This window comes from Dipodomys ordii, unplaced genomic scaffold (genome assembly GCF_000151885.1).
Source record: "Dipodomys ordii isolate 6190 unplaced genomic scaffold, Dord_2.0 Scaffold15, whole genome shotgun sequence".
Taxonomy (NCBI): Eukaryota; Metazoa; Chordata; class Mammalia; order Rodentia; family Heteromyidae; genus Dipodomys; species Dipodomys ordii.
In genome coordinates, this window is record NW_012267231.1 from 2,896,920 (window position 1) to 2,915,273 (window position 18,354).

The 18,354-nt window shown below is 51.0% G+C and overlaps 1 protein-coding gene across 4 annotated transcripts in view; it reads left to right on the forward strand.

The window, feature by feature from the left end:
* Ntrk3 (neurotrophic tyrosine kinase, receptor, type 3) overlaps positions 1-18,354 on the forward strand; it is a 228,257-nt gene that overhangs the window by 147,839 nt on the left and 62,064 nt on the right. The window contains exons 13-14 of one of the 4 annotated variants that reach the window (XM_013011983.1): positions 14,899-15,033; positions 15,994-16,564. The exons of the other annotated variants lie outside the window; for them this stretch is intronic. Coding sequence (XP_012867437.1) covers positions 14,899-15,033; positions 15,994-16,112 — 254 coding nt within the window. The 3' untranslated portion in view covers positions 16,113-16,564. Of the gene's footprint in view, positions 1-14,898; positions 15,034-15,993; positions 16,565-18,354 lie in introns of those variants that run through there. 4 annotated transcript variants of the gene reach the window in all.

The window sequence follows — 18,354 nt, forward strand, 5'->3', positions numbered from 1 at the left end:
CCTTCCTTCCTTCCTTCCTTCCTTCCTTCCTTCCTTCCTTCCTTCTTTCCTTCCTTCCTTCCTTCCGTTCCTTTCCCCCTCGATATTCCTTTCTCTCCACCTCTGCCTTCCTGCTTCATCCCCTCTTTCTTTTAACTTAAAGAACAGGGCAGATGTATATAAAGTGTTCCACGTGCAATAAATTGCAAGTCAACTCAGGCCACCATCATCACAAATGGTACTCCTATTTTTAAACCAAACGGGGAATTGAAGTCCTTGAGCATGTCATGGAGCCGAAGGTTCTCCCAGGCATCTTTAGAAGCACCAAGGACAACGGTCATTCTCTCTCCGCTCAACTAAGCACCGTTAATTCACTCAAGTGGAAGTCAGGGCGGCAAAGCAAGTTTGAAGTCGTCCTTCAGATGAGAGTCCTTTACTCTTGCTCTTTTTCTTTTGTGGGCCCAGGAGGTGGGCGGTGGTGGGGGTGAGGGGCAGGGGGGCTGATCTGTGAAGCCTGGGATATCCGAGCTGCTGCGAATGGGAAAGGAATCATCTAGAAGGGAGACTGATGGGTGGCGATGCCCACGGAAGGTAGGTCTTGTCATTCCATTTCCTGGTAACCGTCAAGATAATAGTTCGGTAATTGATAGGAGTTTATGAATAATGGAGCATGAATCAGAAGGGTGATAGCGTCTGTTGAAGATGAAGATTCACTGCAGGTAAAGACCAGCTGGGTCCTCACGGTAATAATACTGTTGCTTCTGGGAGGCTGAGCGCCGGGAGACTGGGACTGAGAATGAGGAACAGACTTCCTTGTTGAGCAGGGGCTCAGCTGAGCTGGATCTCAGCCACTTGTCCGGGCACCAGGGTGGCCTTGTGCAAAGTACCCATGATGCTCTCTGAGCCTCCCCCTGAAGCAGGGTCGCTAGAACACTGGTGCCCACAGGCTGCTGCGGACTGGGTCATGGTAGAGCTTGCATGGATGCAGGCGTGCAGAACTCCAGCTGTTTTTGTCTCCACAAGGGTCGTGTCTGTGATGTGCTCTGGGCTTCTTCGAGTCCCAGAATGAGGCCGTCCCCTCCTTCCCTGGAGCGCAGCTTCCTAGTTAACCTTGAGCGTATTCTCCGCCGACCCCACGGCTGCCTGTGGCCCCTTTTCTGGGAGCTGTAGCCCCGCGTGACGATCCCTTGTCAATCTTCTTTCCGAGTTCCTAGTGGGGCGTAGCTTCAAGACCAGTGCTTCTGGAAGGAAGCTGCCCTCCACCCCTCCAACTGCTCATCTGCAAAGCACTTTGTCTAGAAAGACACCTGAGATGTGGAAAGTATCAACAGCTTACCCCAGCGCGATACAAGGCCCTTGCCGACTTACATTCTATGAAGGGGATGAGGGAAACAAGAAGAGAAAGGCATGAGAGGTTGTATAAAGAAATGTTTTTTTCTTGGGTAATTGAAAGATGCCTATGTTGCCACCTGCTCTATTGTCTGCTGAATTTTAATTCTCCTCCTTGAAGTCAGTGGCTATTTTGAGAGCTAGAGATGCTGCCGATGGTTAGATTCTGGACACAGCTGCTCCTGTAGGAAGATCTTGAAGAAAGAAGTTCCCCAGAAGCAAGTTTGGGAAGGCATGTACCTGCTGTCTGCCTCCCAGAAAGCCCCAGTGGGCATTAATGTAGTACAGCGTAGAAGGTTCTTCTCAAAGAAACACACCATGCTCTCATTAACCTTGGATTTACCATGTTTTCTTGAGACTACATCTCTGCAGATTCATTAGCCCATCTCTAGTAAGACTGGCTAGTGATGTTCAGAGGTGAAAATCTGAGTTGGAGGGAAAGGGGGGTGTTATAGAGTTTGAGGTACAGTCTACATACTTGTGGTGGTGGTCTATACACTTGTAGCGTGGTGGTGAGTTTTGATAATGCTTGGCCATGTGTTGGTATTTTTTGGTGGAAGTAGCAGATCATGACAACTATCTCCTTAAAGAATATGTTTTCAGTATGACCTCAGTTTCTTTTCTAGCTGTGTGGTTTGGATTTTCAGTTGAAAAAAATTCTCTCTCTCTCTCTCTCTTTTATGTACCTATGTGGACTTTGTTTCTATTGTTATTGGAAAGGTGATATACAGAGGGGCTACAGTTACATAACTCAGACAACGAGCACATTTCTTTCTGGACAATGCCACCCTTCCCTTACTCTCTCCGTTTTCCCCTCCCATCCCCACCCACAAGTTATGTAGTTCACATTCAGTGCTGCAGCTAAGTGGGACTCCTTTGCTCCTTTTCCTGTCTACCTCTTCTCCTTTCTTCCAAAGAATAGGCAAATGGATCTTGGAACCTTCCTGAACATTAGGCTAATTTGGTTTTATGATGTCATATTGCCTGGATAGGCAAAGGGTCATCAGAAAGGGGCTCAGCGGCCATCGCGGCTGGAGTTTCAAAGCTGTTAGGGAGATCCTGGCCTGGGGCCGTGGGCAGTGAATTGAGGGTGAGGTGTGAGGCAGCATGGCATGGGGAATTAGTTAATACCCCGGCTGGTAGACAACACAGAGAAGAGAGCATCCCTTGCTTTCCTTTCTTATGGGTGTTTGACCTGGGAACAAGAGACTGTCCTCTTGATTGGGGAAAGAATTTTCACGAGACCGACCAGTTCCCCACCGTTACTTCCGTCTTGAAAACAGCCATGGGTTGGAAACCTAGTGGGGGATAAAAAATTCCCACAACGATCCAGAAAACACCCCGGAAGCCGGTTCCCACACCTCTGAGCCATTTACTCAGGATTTCCGTCACGTTTGACTTTTCCTTACAGAGCGCGCGCTGTGTTCCTCCATATGTCGTGCTGGCTTAGCTGTTCTCTCCCCGAAGCCCTCTAGGCTTCCTGGGAGAGCAGGATGTTTTAGTAATTAGCTGTGTAATGCTACAGGCTCCCGACTGGGGCTCAAGTCTCAGTTCTGTCTTTCACTGAAGACGGGAACGGCGGGTAAGTTATTTAATCTCTATCTGTGCCACAGTGTCTCACTGGTAACATCCAATTCTGCTACCTGGCTCATGGGATGAGATGGTTTTAAAGGAAATAAACCCGCAGTTGCCTAGAAGTGTACCTGGTACGTAGTTCATTCTCGGGTCAGTTTTGTGGTGCCCCACCCTCCTTTTAGCATCATTTGCTTTGGGGGCTTTGGCCCTGCTTAAAGATGTGGATATGTTACCCAACAAGTTCAGAGGGGTACTTTGGAGCTCCCGGGGGGCTGCTGCTTCACCTGCGATCCAGCACATTCTCAGCGTTCTGCTTCCAAAGAATGATTGGCACTGGACGGTCTCAGGAAGGATCAGTGAAATAATTCCATGACAGTTTTATCTCCCCCGAGCCCCACTCTACTCTGAGCCCTTTGTTTCTGTGGCTGTTGGGTGGAGCCAAGGCTTTGTTGGACTTAAAAAAAGTCTTCCCCTCTCTGGCCTTGGTAGGTTTTGGTTTTTGTTTTCAAAATGCCAGCAACTTCAGGGTTTGAGGCTCCCTGATTTCTGATTGGAGCTTGCTGGCCAAACTTCCTTCCTCTTGCGGCACCGAGAATCTACTTTTTTTAAAACAAATTCTGAATGCAGTTCTCTGCTGAGATAGGCCGAGACTTGCCTAGTTAAGCAGGCTTCTTTCATGTTCTTTTCTTGTTTTCTCTTTTCCTTCTTCTTCTTTTTGGTTCTAGGACTTGAATTCAGGGCCTGTCCCTGAGCTGTTTTATTCCAGGCCCGCACTCTACCACTCTGAGCCACAGCTCCCCCTCCCAGTTTTAAGGTGGTTAATTGGAGATAAAAGTCTCAGTCCCAGAGCTGGCTGAGATCTGAGGATCTCAGATCTCAGCCCCCTGGGCAGCTGGGATGACAGGTGTGAGTCACACAGCCTGGCTTCTATTCATTTTCTATTGGTTCTCTAGGACCAAGACACTCCAATTCATAAGAATTAAGAACAATTCATCAGAATCTTGGTTTTCTAGGTTTTAAAAAAAAATACAGCTTCTCAGGTTTTCTGTTGAGTCAGCTTTTTTTTTTAAAGGAAAAAAAACCAATCTCCTTTTATTTCAAGGTGAGGTTAATAGTGAAGTGGTACATCTATTTGTTTATTGCTTTGCTTTCCCACTCATAGATCAAAAAAAAAATCCATAGGATGGATTTTAACAGAGGCTGCCAGAGATTCTCTGAATGACAGCTCCCAGTTGGGGGTTGGATGGGGCTCTGGACTTGAGCATGGCTGCTCTGTTCTCTTTGTAATTCTTGGCAACCCCTCTTGCCAGGGAAAAAGAGCAGGGCCCATAAATGGCATCGCAGCTTCTCCGTTTCCTGGAGGGCCGGGTCGGGCTGTCCTTTGAGACGCTGCAGTGGCACCATTCTCCCGAGTGAGCTGGCTGCTTTATAGCCCGAGCCGTGGCGGGAGCTGAAAATAGTTCCACTCCTAGACTTGGACTTTGAAAGACACACTATGTCTTATAAGAGAGGAAATCCTTTTATACTAGACTTGGCCAGAGTGGTGAGCCTTCGCCAGGAGTCTTTCCCACAGCCTCCTGTGGGCCATTGTTATACCACTGCATGCATATCATATGTGTTCATGTATTTTTCTACCGGATGTTATTTTCATCCAGCCACTGGTGCCCAGGTACATGGACAGGAAGACCTAATCTCAAAATTGGTAGAAGAGGCAACAAAATCCCTATGAAAATCCAGACTGCTTTTTTTTTTATAAGACACAAAAATTGATATGCCAATTCTAAAGCGTGTATGGAAATGTAAGGGACTCAAAATAGCCTTGCAGTCCTAGGAAAGGAGATAAAAAACGCTGGAGGATATAACTCCTCAATTTCTGAGCTTACTGAAAGCTGTGGTTGTGGAGTGAATGCCTGCCTGCTATACAGATAAAACGCGTAGACCAGAGGATTGGGTTGGAGTCCAGGAACCCACGGGCATTATGGTCAACTGAGTTGCAACAAAGGTGCCAAAGTAATTCAATAGGAATGGAGGAGGATTTCCACCGAATGGTCCCTGAATAACCAGACATTCAGATACAAAGGAAGGGAGTTCTACTTCCTGTCCTACACCATGTGCAAAAGTGAACCCAAAATTGATCTAAAAAGAATTTAAACTAGAGAACTTTTAGAACATAACTTTGGAGCAATCCTCTGTGGTCTTGGGTTAGACAATAGTTTCTTAGATACAACACAGAAGCAGAAGGGCAAGAGAGGAAAATGGATTAATTGGATTTCATCAAAAGAAGACGGTTTTTATGTGGTAAAGGGTACCTAGAAAATAGAAGTGCCTTCCTTGGCTAGCCGCGATCTCCGTCCTCTCCAGCCTGGCTTTCCTTCTCAGGCTCACTGGAACCTGATTACGGTAGGCAGTAAATCATCAAAGTCCAGAACAAATCTCACTTGACATTTTTATATTGACTCTTTGGGGGGGCCTTTAATTAGCATGATTACAGGGCAAGAGACTCTGATTTGCTCTGGGTTAGCACAATGGCTGTGGATATATCTGGACATCTAGGAGAGGATCTGATGAGAAGCAATTAATGTATATAACTGGGGATCATTGGTAGTGAGTTGACATGAATTTAAAAAAAACGCCCAGGATATAAATGCATATAATTCTAAAATCTTCACTCCTAAGAGTCTAGCTGGGGTGGTTTGCTGTGTGTCTTCCCACAGCCGGGCACACACACGGCCAGTGGCCTGACCACTGTGCAGGCAGGCACGCTGCCCTTGGTCACGTTGCCTGTAGCTAGGGTTCACCCAGCCACCGATGGGAAATTCTTAGCTGTTGTTGTTAATGGTCCCTAGACCTAGGAATATGTTCTGGTAGAAGACAGTTAACATCAGGGGTCCCGAAGTGCTGATTGCAGTGTAATTGGTGGTGTGGGCAGTGCTCAGTGGGTTTAACTGTGACCCCGGGGGGGCCTCTGACAATCTGGAGACCTTTTATTGAGGATCACCTGTGGTTGGAAATAAACAGCACCAATAAGGAAATTCCTGAAGAGGTTATTACGCCCCTCCCACACACAGACACACAGACACAGACACACACACACACACACACATGGGCACAGATACGTTGGCCTTGGTCTCAGTCTTTCCCTAGGTCTTATCAAGTCCAGAGTGGCTGTACTCTGGGCAGCATCAGCCATAAGTCTCAGAGCTGTAGTCACCGAGCCTGGACACCTGGCTGGGGGATGCGTGGTTGAACAGCATTGTCTTGCTGGAGGAAGTCCGGGGCATACGGCTGCTAATTCCTGTCACGCATGTGGGCACACTTCTCTAAGAGTTACCAGCACACTCTCTGGGGGGCTTGTGCTAACAACTTGTTACTAAGGCCTTTCTGCTGTCTGGCAGTGTGGCTAATGATCCTGTCCCCAGTCACCCTAGAAGGCCCCTCGAAAGCCCAGAACCTTCCTCCCCCTCCCTCCTCCCGCATTTAATCAGAGGATGAGTTTCAATTTGCATTCATCCTGCCTTTCCATGTCTCTGGCATCCTTCTGGACTAGCTCACGATCCTAGCCTTCCCCTCTCTCTCTCCCTCTTTCTGTTCCCAGCCCGGTGAGGGTCACCTTTCAATCCAGGTGTCCGCTGCTCTATCCTGGGTGGGTGGAATCCAGCCTGCTGCCTGTTTTTGTTCAGCTCTTGAGCTCAGAATGGTATTTACATGTTCACATGGTTGGGAAAAAAATCCTCAGAAGCATCATCTTTCATAATCCCTGAAGATTCTATGAAATTCAAATTCGAGTGTCCATAAATAAAGATCATTGGAACTCAGCCCTGCTCATTCACTACACACCGAGGGTGGCTTCTCCCCCTCCTGCCGCCTCTCCCTCCCCCCTACCCCCCCACAGCAGTGGCTGAGGAGCTACAATAAGGACCATATGGTCCACGAAGCCTAAGATATTTATGATCTGCTGGCTGGCCTCTGTCCTGAGCAGGAAGCCACCACTGACTTTCTCCTCTTCTCCTTCCATTCCCTTTTCTCTGCTCTTATATCGGGGCTGGCTTTCAGACCCTTCAAGACACACCTGTTGCCCTGACCCCTAAGGGTCCCTCATCCTCTCGGAATGAATCGTCTCCGTGCGTGGCTGGGAAATCCTAGTCCTCCCCCAGACGTTTCTTACACCTCTCTGTCATGGCCGCCATTTTCAGTGGTTCTTTCAGCTGGAAATAAAAATCTTGCCTACTGGGATCAGCTCCGAGGAATGCCCTCACGTTCCCCCTGGACTGCTTTCATAATTCCGCCGTGCGCGGTCCTGTGGTAATGGCGAGAAACACCTGTTTCCATTTGGGGCAGCCGTGGCTCTTTACGTCGAGGATGCATCACTCAATCCAAATCTGCCGCTGGGAAGTGCATGGCCTGTGTCTATTGATCTATGGGCTATCTGCCTTCATTACTGATCTGTAATGCTTCATCCGCCTGTCCGCCGGTCTCTGCCCATCCCTGCTTTGGAATTGTCTCCACGGTACTGTTCCAATTTGGGGAGATTCCTCAGAGCGTTCCCAAGCCCTGCTGTCCCTGAGCCAGTCCCTGTGTTGTCCTTACCACCATTCTGTGATGGAGTCAATGATATACCTTGATCTTCGGGAGGGAAGGGGAGCGGGCTTGCTGGGGATGCCACAGAGAGTAGCACCAGTCGGAGGACTCACCACGAAACGAATTTGGTGTCTCTTAGCTCTGGAGGCTAGAAACCCAAGCTGGAGGTGTGCAGAGGGGCCGTGTGAGAGGCGGGGTCCCGGCCAGGCCTCCGGCGTGCAGGCCCTGGGTGTTCGCCGCCTGTCCTGTGCATTCCTGGGCTCGTGGATGCCTTCCCAGCTCGACCGTTCCCACCATCTTGTCCTCCCCTCTCCCGCTGCATCTCTCACCCTCTCTTTTTCTCTCCCTCAATCTCCCTTTAAGGAAAACCGCTGGATTAGGGCCTACCACAAGGACTTCATTTTATTTTGATCACCTGTACACATACCCTGTTTCCTACTGAGGATCTGTTTTGAGCAACCAGAGTCATGGCTTTGGGTGGGGGTGGAGGGGGTACAGTTCTACCCCTCACAATGCTGCCATTTATTTGCCAGGCTTGGTTCAGGCTGCCTTTATTCTGTGGAATCTTCTCCCCCTGCATTTCTGGCTGATGACCACCTTTACCGCCCTTTCCTTCCCTCCTACCCATCATCATCACACGATTAATTGTTCCTCATTGAGATCCCCCCCACATGCTGTGGGAGGCATCTCTCTTTTATACCCCCACTTGTATATTTCCCATGTTGTAAATTACTGGTTGGAGGGTCCCAGTTGGCTGCACGTCTCCCATCTTTTTTTTTTTTTTCTTCTTTTCACCTTGGGTCTTGGAAGGTTTCTATTCAGGTCCTGGAGAAGTAGTTAGAAAGGGGTATTCCTTACATTCTTGCCACTGGAGTTTTTGGCTTCTTTTGGAAGTAATTGTTTCTGTGTTACCTTTTGGTTCTCTTTCTCTTTCTTCAGCTCTGCCAGGAGAATGGGGAGGGGGGTCCCTGAATGCAGCTTACTCGTTTAGAGGGTCGGAGCACGAGGAGGCAGGCAGGGCTCTGAGCGGGCCTGGGCTGGGGGCGGCCGTGCGGCCTGTGGCTGAGAAGAACCAGCGTCCTGTAATCCGCACAGGGCAGGTTGTGTGGGTCCTCTGAGTGCGAGTAGATGCAGTCTGCCACAGTTAATTTGGGCTGTTGGAGGGACTGTGACCACTGCGGTGCTCACACGGAGCGTTTTCTTGTGCGCACGCGCGTGTGTCTCTGTATGTGTTCATTCAATCGCAAAAAGGTCTCAGGATGGCTGTGCCAAAGTTGTTTGAAGAGAGGCACTCCTCCTCCTCCCCCCCCTCCCCCTCCTCCGTCATCCCCAATAACGTCATCGTTATCCCTAAGCAAGCGAATTTACAGTCAGGAAAGCAACCCATAGGCTTCTATTATTTAATTTTTAAGGGTATAAATTTAGGATGAGCCAGCCATCTGATTCTATTAGCCTGTAACCCCTTCTCTAAGATAATCTGCTTAAAATTGATACCAGCTAGGGGACTTGGGCTTTATTGGTTATATTTCCGGCTAGACTCTGGGCTTTGCCTTTCGCTGATCGTATCCTGAATACCGTGACAATGACCTCAAGAAAAGTCGGGCAACCTGGGGCCGGAGGATTGGGACTTGAGTACTTTTGCTCTTGATGCCACCTGGACAAGCCCGGGATAAGCGGTATTAATATTCAGATAACAATGTGTTTCATTCTCCCGGCACCTCACAGAGTTACTTTGAGGCCCACATAATCAGTATTTACAATCTTTTGTTAAGTAGACATGCTTCGCCGTCGCCCAGATACCACAGCAGAATTGGAAGCGAACGTGGCATATTGTTGCACACGTGCACACATGCACACCCACACATGTACCAGACCACATGGTTCTGAAAAAGAAGTCTCTCCTCTGAGATCTTGACCTGTCACGTGGGGAATGGAGAGAGTTGTTGGGTTGGCTTCCTGCCCTGGGCATCAATAGACAGAGAGGTAAATGTCACAAAAGGTAGAACGAGAAAGCCGGGGTTTAAAGTCTGGCTCTGCAGCTCCCCATGGTGACTTGCATCGGGGCGTAGCTCAGCCCCTCAGATTCCCCTCCCCCCACAGAGATGAGGCACTGTAATATTTCTCAGCTCTTGGTGATGGTCATTGTCTGGGCAAGTATAGACGCTTAGGAGATGTTGGTTGTTAGGGTTTGCCATTTTGTTTAAAATAATCTTATCCTGAAATGAGAAAGAAATATATGAAATTTCTTTGTGGTGTATATATATATATATATATATATATATATATATATATATATATATATATATATATTTCTAGTTCCAGATAGTAGAAAAAATATAGAAACTCATAATTAACTGCTGGGTGACTTATCAAGAAAGTAGATTTGATGGCATCCTAGCTACTCAGGAGGCTGAGATCTGAGGATCATGGTTCAAAGCCAACCCAGACAGGAAAGTCCCTGAGACTCTGATCTCCCATGAACCACTCAGAAAACCAGAAGTGGAGCTGTGGCTCCAAGTGGTAGAGCGCTCGCAAAAAAGCTCAAGGATAGCACCCAGGCCCTCCGGCACTACCAGGCACACGCGTGTGCACGCACACACACATACACACACTCACACAGAGTAGATTGGAGCCGGAAGTTTAGGGATCGAATGGGAATCAGGTGAGAGAGAAGAGCTAGAAGATAAGCAGCCAGCTCAGAGAAATGCTATGGGAAAGCAAGGGTGGAAGCTGAGAGGTGAGGCATGGTTGGTTCTGAATTCCACCGGAACAGGAAGTGTGTGGAGAGAGGAGGGCTGGGAGGCCGCGAGTGTGGCGGGGCACGCACGCACACACGCACGCACGCACGCACGCACGCAGGGGCCTCTTTTAACCTTTAGGTAATGGAGCTCTCCTGATACTGATAATGGATTGGCAGGTGTGATCCGATTTGTTAATAAAATGCTGGATGGATCAACTTGTAGGCGTTCGATCTGAGGAACATGGCGAGAAGCCCTACCACGGTAACCCCAAAATGAGAGCAGGTAATGAGGGCGGCCACCCCAGTGCATGTTAGATTCTGCCATGATTCAGCTGTGGACCTGAGTTAGTTTTTTGTTGTTGTTGTTTTTTAATCATAGGAGCATCTGTGATAAAGATAATGATTTTTCTCTCTCATCTTGAGAAAATTGAGGGCTCAGAGATCTTCAGTAATTTGCTTCAGGCTTTGAGGTCGCACAGAGCTGGTAGGTTTTATAGGGCTGGGCTAGGAATAGCCAGGTCAGTCCGTCTCCATATCTTTCTGATACCATCTTCCCGCTATTTATCTAAGTAAAGGTACGTATTCACGAGAGACTATACAACATGCATTTGGAGGTGGTTCAGTGGTAGAGTGCTTGCCTTGCTTGTGTGAGGCCCTGGGTTCGATTCCTCAGCGCCATGTAAGCAGAAAACGCCGGAAGTGGTGCTGTGGCTCAAGTGGTAGAGCACTAGCTTTGAGCTGAATTGCTGAGGGACAGCGCCCAGGCCCAGAGTTCAGGCCCCACAACCCCTCCCCCCACAACAATAAAACACACATTTGAAATCTTGTGTTTGAGCGTAGAAGGGCAGCAAGGAAGGCTTTGGCCTCGTGTCTCTGTTAGTATGAACTGTGGTGGGGCTTTTAAAGGACGGGAGAGCGCTGGGGGAGGGGGAGGTGGTCAAGATTCTGCGTTTCTGGAAAGATCCTGAGCATCCGCGGTGAGAGAATCCACCGTAGGGAAGCCACCAGAGCGAGGAGGAGCCGCAGACAGGTAGGGAGATGACCCTGAGTGGTTGACACATTCTTGCGAACATCCTGGAGAGTTTGGGGGTGGCCAGGAGGCCCCTCCTCCCCCTCCGCCCACCTCTTGTATGAAATGATCAAGTCTGAGAGGGTGGGAGAAAAAAAAATCTGGCCATGGAGTTACCACTGGTGGCCTTGGAGGAAGTGTCCGTGGCAGGAGTAGAATGTGGATGATGGAGAGGCCCCGTGGCCCACAGCAGAGGTGAGAGGCTGGCGCCCGGCACTGAGCTGCGTGCAGCGCGGAGGGCATCACTTCGTCGGGAAAGACTTCGGGGGTGGGCGTACCAGAAGATGGAGGTTTTGGTACAAAGGGGAATCGGAAAGGAGAGAACACACTTGGGAAACAGGAAATCACAGAAGAAGGACGGGGCAGATAGCATGGAAGATATCCATTAAAGGGCTAACTCTGCTACCAAGGAGAATACACTTTTCTCAACAAAGAAAAATACTCAGCCTCTCTGCTCAAAACCATGCAATCAAGTCCGAGTTTTAGTGGACTCACACCTGCTGCTGCTGCTCCAGAGATATTCTGACCACCCTTTCCCTCTGGAAGCAAAAGAAGATGTAGCCAGACACCCCCACCTCCCCAAACAAGAGAAATAAACTTGCAAACCAGAGATGCTGTAGCACGAAACAGTGCGCAATGGAGTATACATTCATTGTCACCCTGGACTCCCAAGTTTAGAGACAAAAAAAAAATGTAAGAGTAGAGACTTAGCTTTGGAAGGGTCTGCAGAATTATAGGAGCGCCAACTTAGACTCATTGCTGGAAGACATGTCCTCCTCGTGAATCTCGGGGGAAGGGGCCTCACGCAGTCCAACATCCTTAGCCACAGACTGTACCCTGGGACATTAAAGCTTCATTCGGAAACCCCAGCCAGGACCCTCTCCTTCCCTGTAGAGTTTGGTCCCTGGCTCTCTTCCCGTTCCGAGATGGGCTAAACCTGTTCTTTATCATTATTAACCGTGACCGGAGGAAACACGTTTAGTATCACAGAGTCAGTCTGGTGGTGGATGCGTGGAATAGAATTCCCAGGTCATCCACACGCATCCCTGACCTAATGCCTGTCAAGGAGTTCTAGGCTCCAAGGCAAAGACTTGTATGTGCAGGGGTACCGGGCAGCGGGGAGCGGCGGGAGCCACAGCTGACTGGAGAACAGATGTTATGTCTAAATCGAGCATTGCCACCATCTCCAGTTGCTTATTACTGTGCAGAGATGTTAGTTCCGCTTTGCCAGGGCTCGGATCTTCAAGGGAAGCTGGAAACGGGGATATTTGTGAAATTCTCCAAGTTTTAAGTGCTAGCAACTAAGTAAAAAATTTGAGAGAGAGAGAGAGCGCACTTGGCTCGGGTTTGCAGGCTCAGGACGGCAGGAGTTAAGATAGGAGTTTTCAGAAACGTGGTGGATGGCCAGCGGAATAGTTTATCGTGAGGAGAGACAGGAGCTGGAACCTTGGGGTCTGGATGGATAAAGTCCAGGCCAGGGCCTCCCACTGGCAAAGCGAGGTGAATCCTATCGTTTCTGAAGCGGTCTGGGGGCGAATTGACCATGGGCAGCGGCGCCCGCCGCCACCACCGCCGCCATTTCACTCCTGTAGGTGGTCATTGTCCCGTCGTGTCTGAAGGTGGGCGAGCAATCTCAGGGACCCGGCGTGGGGCCTCGTTTCTTCCACTCTTGTCTGCGTGCAGCGTGGTGGGGGAGAAGGGGGGCATCTCGTTCTCACCCCACGGAGAAACGTAGGGGCCGTGATGAGCAGGGGCCTAGGCAGGGCGCCCTCCTGTCTGAGTGTGTCCCTGTCCCTGGTTCCAGATGCCCACCGATATCTCAATGTGCCCTGCAGTACACGGTGCTTCGGTTACGGTCAAGGCTGGGCGAGCGTTCAGCGTCACTGTGACACGGGCCAGCTTTGAATACAGAGGAAGAGGGGAATGTTCAAGAACAATCCAATTGGCCTTTTTTTATTTTTATTTTTTGGTTTTAAAGTCATAACCTAAAGAGGTTATGGAGCTGGGCAATAATATTATCATGTCAGATAATAACAGGGAGAGGCAGAGACAGGAGGAGAGGCCTTGGGGAACCCAGAGTCAGACAGATGAAGAGAGGGGAGGCAGAAGCTGCAGAATCTGGTAGGTTCTAGAAAGCTCGAGAGTCTCTGAGTCAGTTGCAGGTGCGGTGCGGTTCCTCGCCGTGGTGGACGCCCGGGACTCTTTCCCGAGGGTTGGACCTGCTCTGGGCTGGGCAGAGCAGGCCCTGACCCCTCCCATCCCATCCCACCATGCTCCGCTCCTGCTCTTCCCCAGCCTCTTCGCGTCCACCTCCCTCCCGCTTCCCCACATGATGCTCCAGCCTCTGGCTGGCTTCTCAGGAAACGTGTGTTTGGATAATCCCTAAGGCCAGGCTTGGTTCTGAATTACAGAGGGGCCTGCGGCTCCCCTGTGCTCCAGGGGCTTTTGGAAGGCTGTTGACAGAGAGAGGCCCCCAGGTCAGCTACGGGGGGCGGTCGGTGGACCACGGGGCGGGTGGGCATCTTCACCTCTCCCCGGCCTGGCTTCCCTCCACCCCATCCATCCCCATTCCCCGCATCTCCTACAGGCTCCATGTCCCTTGCTCCCCTCTGCTCGCTCACTCGCTCTCTCCCCTCCCTGCCCAGTAAATGTCTTTCCTTTCCTGCTCTGGGCTCCTTCTGAGGCAGGGGGTGACGGAGGATTTTGGAGTGGTGCCTCTTCTGCTATCAGGCTTCAGCGCTTGGAATCTTGGAAAGGCTCCACCTGGGAAAGGGCTCCAGAGTAAACAAACCTCCCATCCGGGCTCTCCCGGGGAAAGGTCCAGGCTCAGGCAGGCAGCTTCAGAGACCTTGGCGCAGAGGCTCAGCCGGGCTTGTCCCTGGCCTTGCACCCATCCGACGTGGAACCTTCCAGAGCCCGTGGACGCAGCGTGGCCTCCGAAGGAGAGGAACGGTATCTCTTCCCCATGGGCTGTGGCCCTTGGGTCTCCCATCGAAACAGCCCCAAGAGCTCTTGGGCCGCTGTGGAGGTTCACGCCTGAACAAAGTCAGCAGAGGTTTTAGGGAGTCCCCACCCTGTCATCCTTGCTCCTCATCACCTCGCTTTCCTCCTCAACATCCGCTGAACACCTTCTGTGGGAGATCAGGAGCCTTAAGGGAGGTTCAGGGGCAGGGGTGGGGGGAAAGGGGGCTTGAATCCAGCAGACCCTCCCCCTTCCAGGCCCAGGAATGGCCACTCCGAAGAGTAGATGGGCGCAAGTTGGGTCTCCCTGGTCCCAGGAAGGGGGTACATATGAGGAGAAGGACTAGGCCGAGCTTTTTCCCTTGACCCCTGGAACCACCACGAGATGCTCAGAGAGAGGAATCTAAAGTGTATGCGTAAAATCGGCTAGACACCCCAGCAGGGCCAGCGGGGGGGGGGGATGTCTGCTTCCAGTGCTGTGCTCTACAGAGGGCTTCCCCGTGTGTGTGTGTGTGTGTGTGTGTGTGTGTGTGTGTGTGTGTGTGTACCTGGGGTTCAGTACTGACCATTAACCGCCCCCCTCCCCCATGTCTGCCTCTTCTGCCAGGGGTCTTTTCAAACATAGACAATCATGGGATATTAAGCTTGAAGGACACTAGAGACCACCTAGTCCCGTCAACCCACTATATATATGAGGAACCCGAGGTCCAGAGTGGGGATGTGTCTTACCCAAAGTCACATGGTGAGTCGCCTCCTTTGAAATTTCCGTACGCCACCGAGGCCCCCCCCACTGGAGTTCTGAAGTCCCCAAGACGCATCAAGCCACCCACGTGTCAGAGGACTGGGGGGTACAGCTGTATACCCCGAGTCCTGTAGGTCACAGGAGTCTTTCCCCGGAGGAGGAGAGGTTAGGTGCTGGGTGCGGGAGAAACGAGAGAGGGACCAAGGCCGGGAGAGAACCAGCAGAGTAACAACACAACACACGGACGGCCTTCCCTTCCCCCACCCCGCCAGGGGTCAGCACGGAGAAGCCAGGTGAAGTCCAGCATCATAGACAGTTGAGTTCCCCCTGGTCATCACAGATCTGACCCCATCCCCAACGCCCCCAGACAACTCAAGCCCATCCGATCATTGTGGACGAGAGAATACATCTCCTACTTGTATCTCCCCGCCCCACCCCCAGGCCCCCAGTGCCCAGGCAGGGCCACACACAGCTTGCTCTGTCCACCTGTCTGCAGGTGTGCATATGTGTGTAGACACACACACACACACACACATGTACTCACACACACTTACACAGCTCCTCCTCCGTGTTCTCTCCAGACCCTCATGCCCGCAACCATTCTCTTAACTGGCCTCAGGGCTCCTTGTCGAAGGGGTTCTTCCTTCTAGAAAGGACAAGTCAGATGAGAGATCTAGGCCAAGATTCCCCAACTCTCATTTCCCTTCCTCCCTTCAATGGAGGCCGTAGCATGATGAGGGACGTGTGTTTCCGGTCTTCCTGGACCGTGCGCCCCCCCCCAACCCCCCGCCCCGCTGGCAATCTATTTGATTATCCAGTGTAGTGATTCTGTTGGCCCTCCTCCTAGTTTTGATCTTCCTTTGGGGAGTGGGGTGGGGTGGGGTCGGTTTTTACTTTATTTTGCATTTTCTGTTTTCCTGTCCCCCCCTTTTTGTTTTGTTTTTGTTTTTGTTTTTATAGGTTTCAGAGAAATTATGTTGAATCCGATAAGTCTTCCTGGACACTCTAAGGCTCTTAACCATAGCCTCTATGTTGAGGATGTCAATGTGTATTTCAGCAAAGGACGCCATGGCTTTTAAAAACACACACAACACAAACCTTCTTCTAAACCTCCTTGTTCTGATGTCACCTTGGTAGGCTGGGGCCTCTGAGCGGTTGGAAGCGCTAGACATCGTCTTTCTCTTTGTTCCTCTTTTTTTTGTTTTTGTTTTTGGATCTGGGGATGCGAAATAGACACTGTGTGAGCCCCGGAGTCCGGACATAAGATGGGCGATTCCCTTCCCCTCCTTCTTCCAGTCAGCACTGTATTCCCCCCTTTTTTTTTTGTTTCTCCCCGTTCTGGCCTGTGAGACTTCTGCCACCATCTTTAGGGCCAATAGAGAGAATGAAAAAAAAGCAAGCAAACAAACAAACCCCTGTGGACCAGGAACTATTTTCTATACACAGTAGTCATTCTCTCTCTCAAAAACACCAACCCAACCCAACCCAACCACCACCAGGAGCAGCAGCAGCAGCAGCAGCAGCAAGCGTGATGAAGCCCAGCCCAGCCACATCCTGGCCTCACTTTTCCTGCCTGGAAGCCTGGGGTCTCCCTGGCTCTTCCTGGGGAGGCGGGGGGGGGGGCGTGACATGCAGTCCTCCGGTGGTCTGGTTACCCTCCTTGCATCCTGCAGCGGGAGGACTCCTGGAGAGCCACTGGCCAGCTCTGGCCCCAGCCTCGCTCCCGGAGGAAAGAATGGAAATCTGGTTTTTTTTTTTTCATTTTTTTCTCTTATTTTTGTTTTTTGGTGGAGAAAGAAACAACAGCCCACTTGTGCCCTGCCCCGTCTTCTCTCTGGTGCGGCTCGGTGAGGGTGGCCCTGGGGACATTCCTGGGAGAGCATTTCTTCTGCTTCTGCTCTGGCGGGTGTGGCCGCAGGAGCTCTTGGCCCGGGGACTGGCCATCCGCCTAAGACCACCGGGGACCCAAGGCCCTTCCTGCTAGCCCGTAGCCCGGGGAGGAGCTCTCTCCCTCCTGCTTCCTCTGATTCTTCACCCAGAACTCTTGGAGCCCAGTGGGATCGCCATTTCGAGGTCAAGATGGACGGAAGGGGAAGAGAAAGTCAAACTCGGTCTCCTCCAGCCCCTTTCTGGTGGCCCTGGCGGAAGTGTCGCCCTGTTCTCTGGTCAATCTGTGTGTTCACTCTGCTTGCTTTCCTCATGCCTTACTCCGCGGCCACCCTCTCTCCCTCCTTCTCTCTCTCTCTCTGTCCCCCCTCCCTCCCTTTGCTCTCCCCACCCCCCTCATACCCTCAATTCTCAGCTTGACCCATTGGGGAGAGGGAAGAGGATGAGGTATCTTGATAGGAAAGGCTGACACACTCCCACACCTCCGTGGCTGAGTCAGAGTCTGGCTTGGCCCAGCTCTCCCTACGGCCATGGCGTCCCTTGTTGGATGTGGCCGTGGTGGTGGTGAAGAGCGGGGGGCTGGGAAACTCCTTCTGGGGGGGCAGATGGGGCGTGTCTCAGGACACAGTGGCGGTGGTGGTCACAGGGTGTGTGGAGTGGAGCGATAGTCCACACCCCGCGGGCAAGTTCACCTGGGCTTGCTACGGTCAAGGGTCCCGAGGAGGGGTTCTGTTCCCTGAATCCCGGGAACGTTGGTCCTTCACGGTGAGTGTCCAGCAGGTTCCACGGGTGCACAAAACCTCCTAAGCTCTTGCCCGGCACCAAAGTTTCCACGGTATCACCTGAGATTCGGGCTTTCCCCAGCGCCCCCCAGAGGTGTGTGCGTGCATTGTGTGTTTTATCCTGGCCCCCTTACCAGCCGCCCCTCATCCTGTTCTCCTCTGCTCCCCAGCGGGGTCTCTCCCGTTGCTTTCTGCTGGTCCCCCCTTCTCCCTCCCCCCCCGCCTTGGGGGTCCAGGGTCTTCTCTCCAGTGTGGCTTTAAGGAGTAAGCGTGAGGACGATGTTTTCTTTTCAATGATTGTAAGCCATTACCTCATTTCCAGCCTCTCAGGCGCCACCCATCCATCCCAGCATCTTTGATTCTGCCATCTTTTCTCACCTTGTGCTAAGACAATGGGCCACTGTGCTCCCACAGAGACTTATAGGAGTGTTCAGTGTATAGTTTCTTAATAAACACTTTATTTTCTAATGAAACGATTGCATCGGACCTCTTATTTGGAATTTTTTTTTCTTTTTGCAGAGAATATTAAAGATATAGAAATTTCCAGGCTGCCCACAATTTCTTTCTTGTTTTGCTGGATTTTTTTTTTCTTTTCAAGAAGTTACGTAGCTGGGGTCTGCTCACAAAAGTGTTTACCATCTCTTCTGCTGGG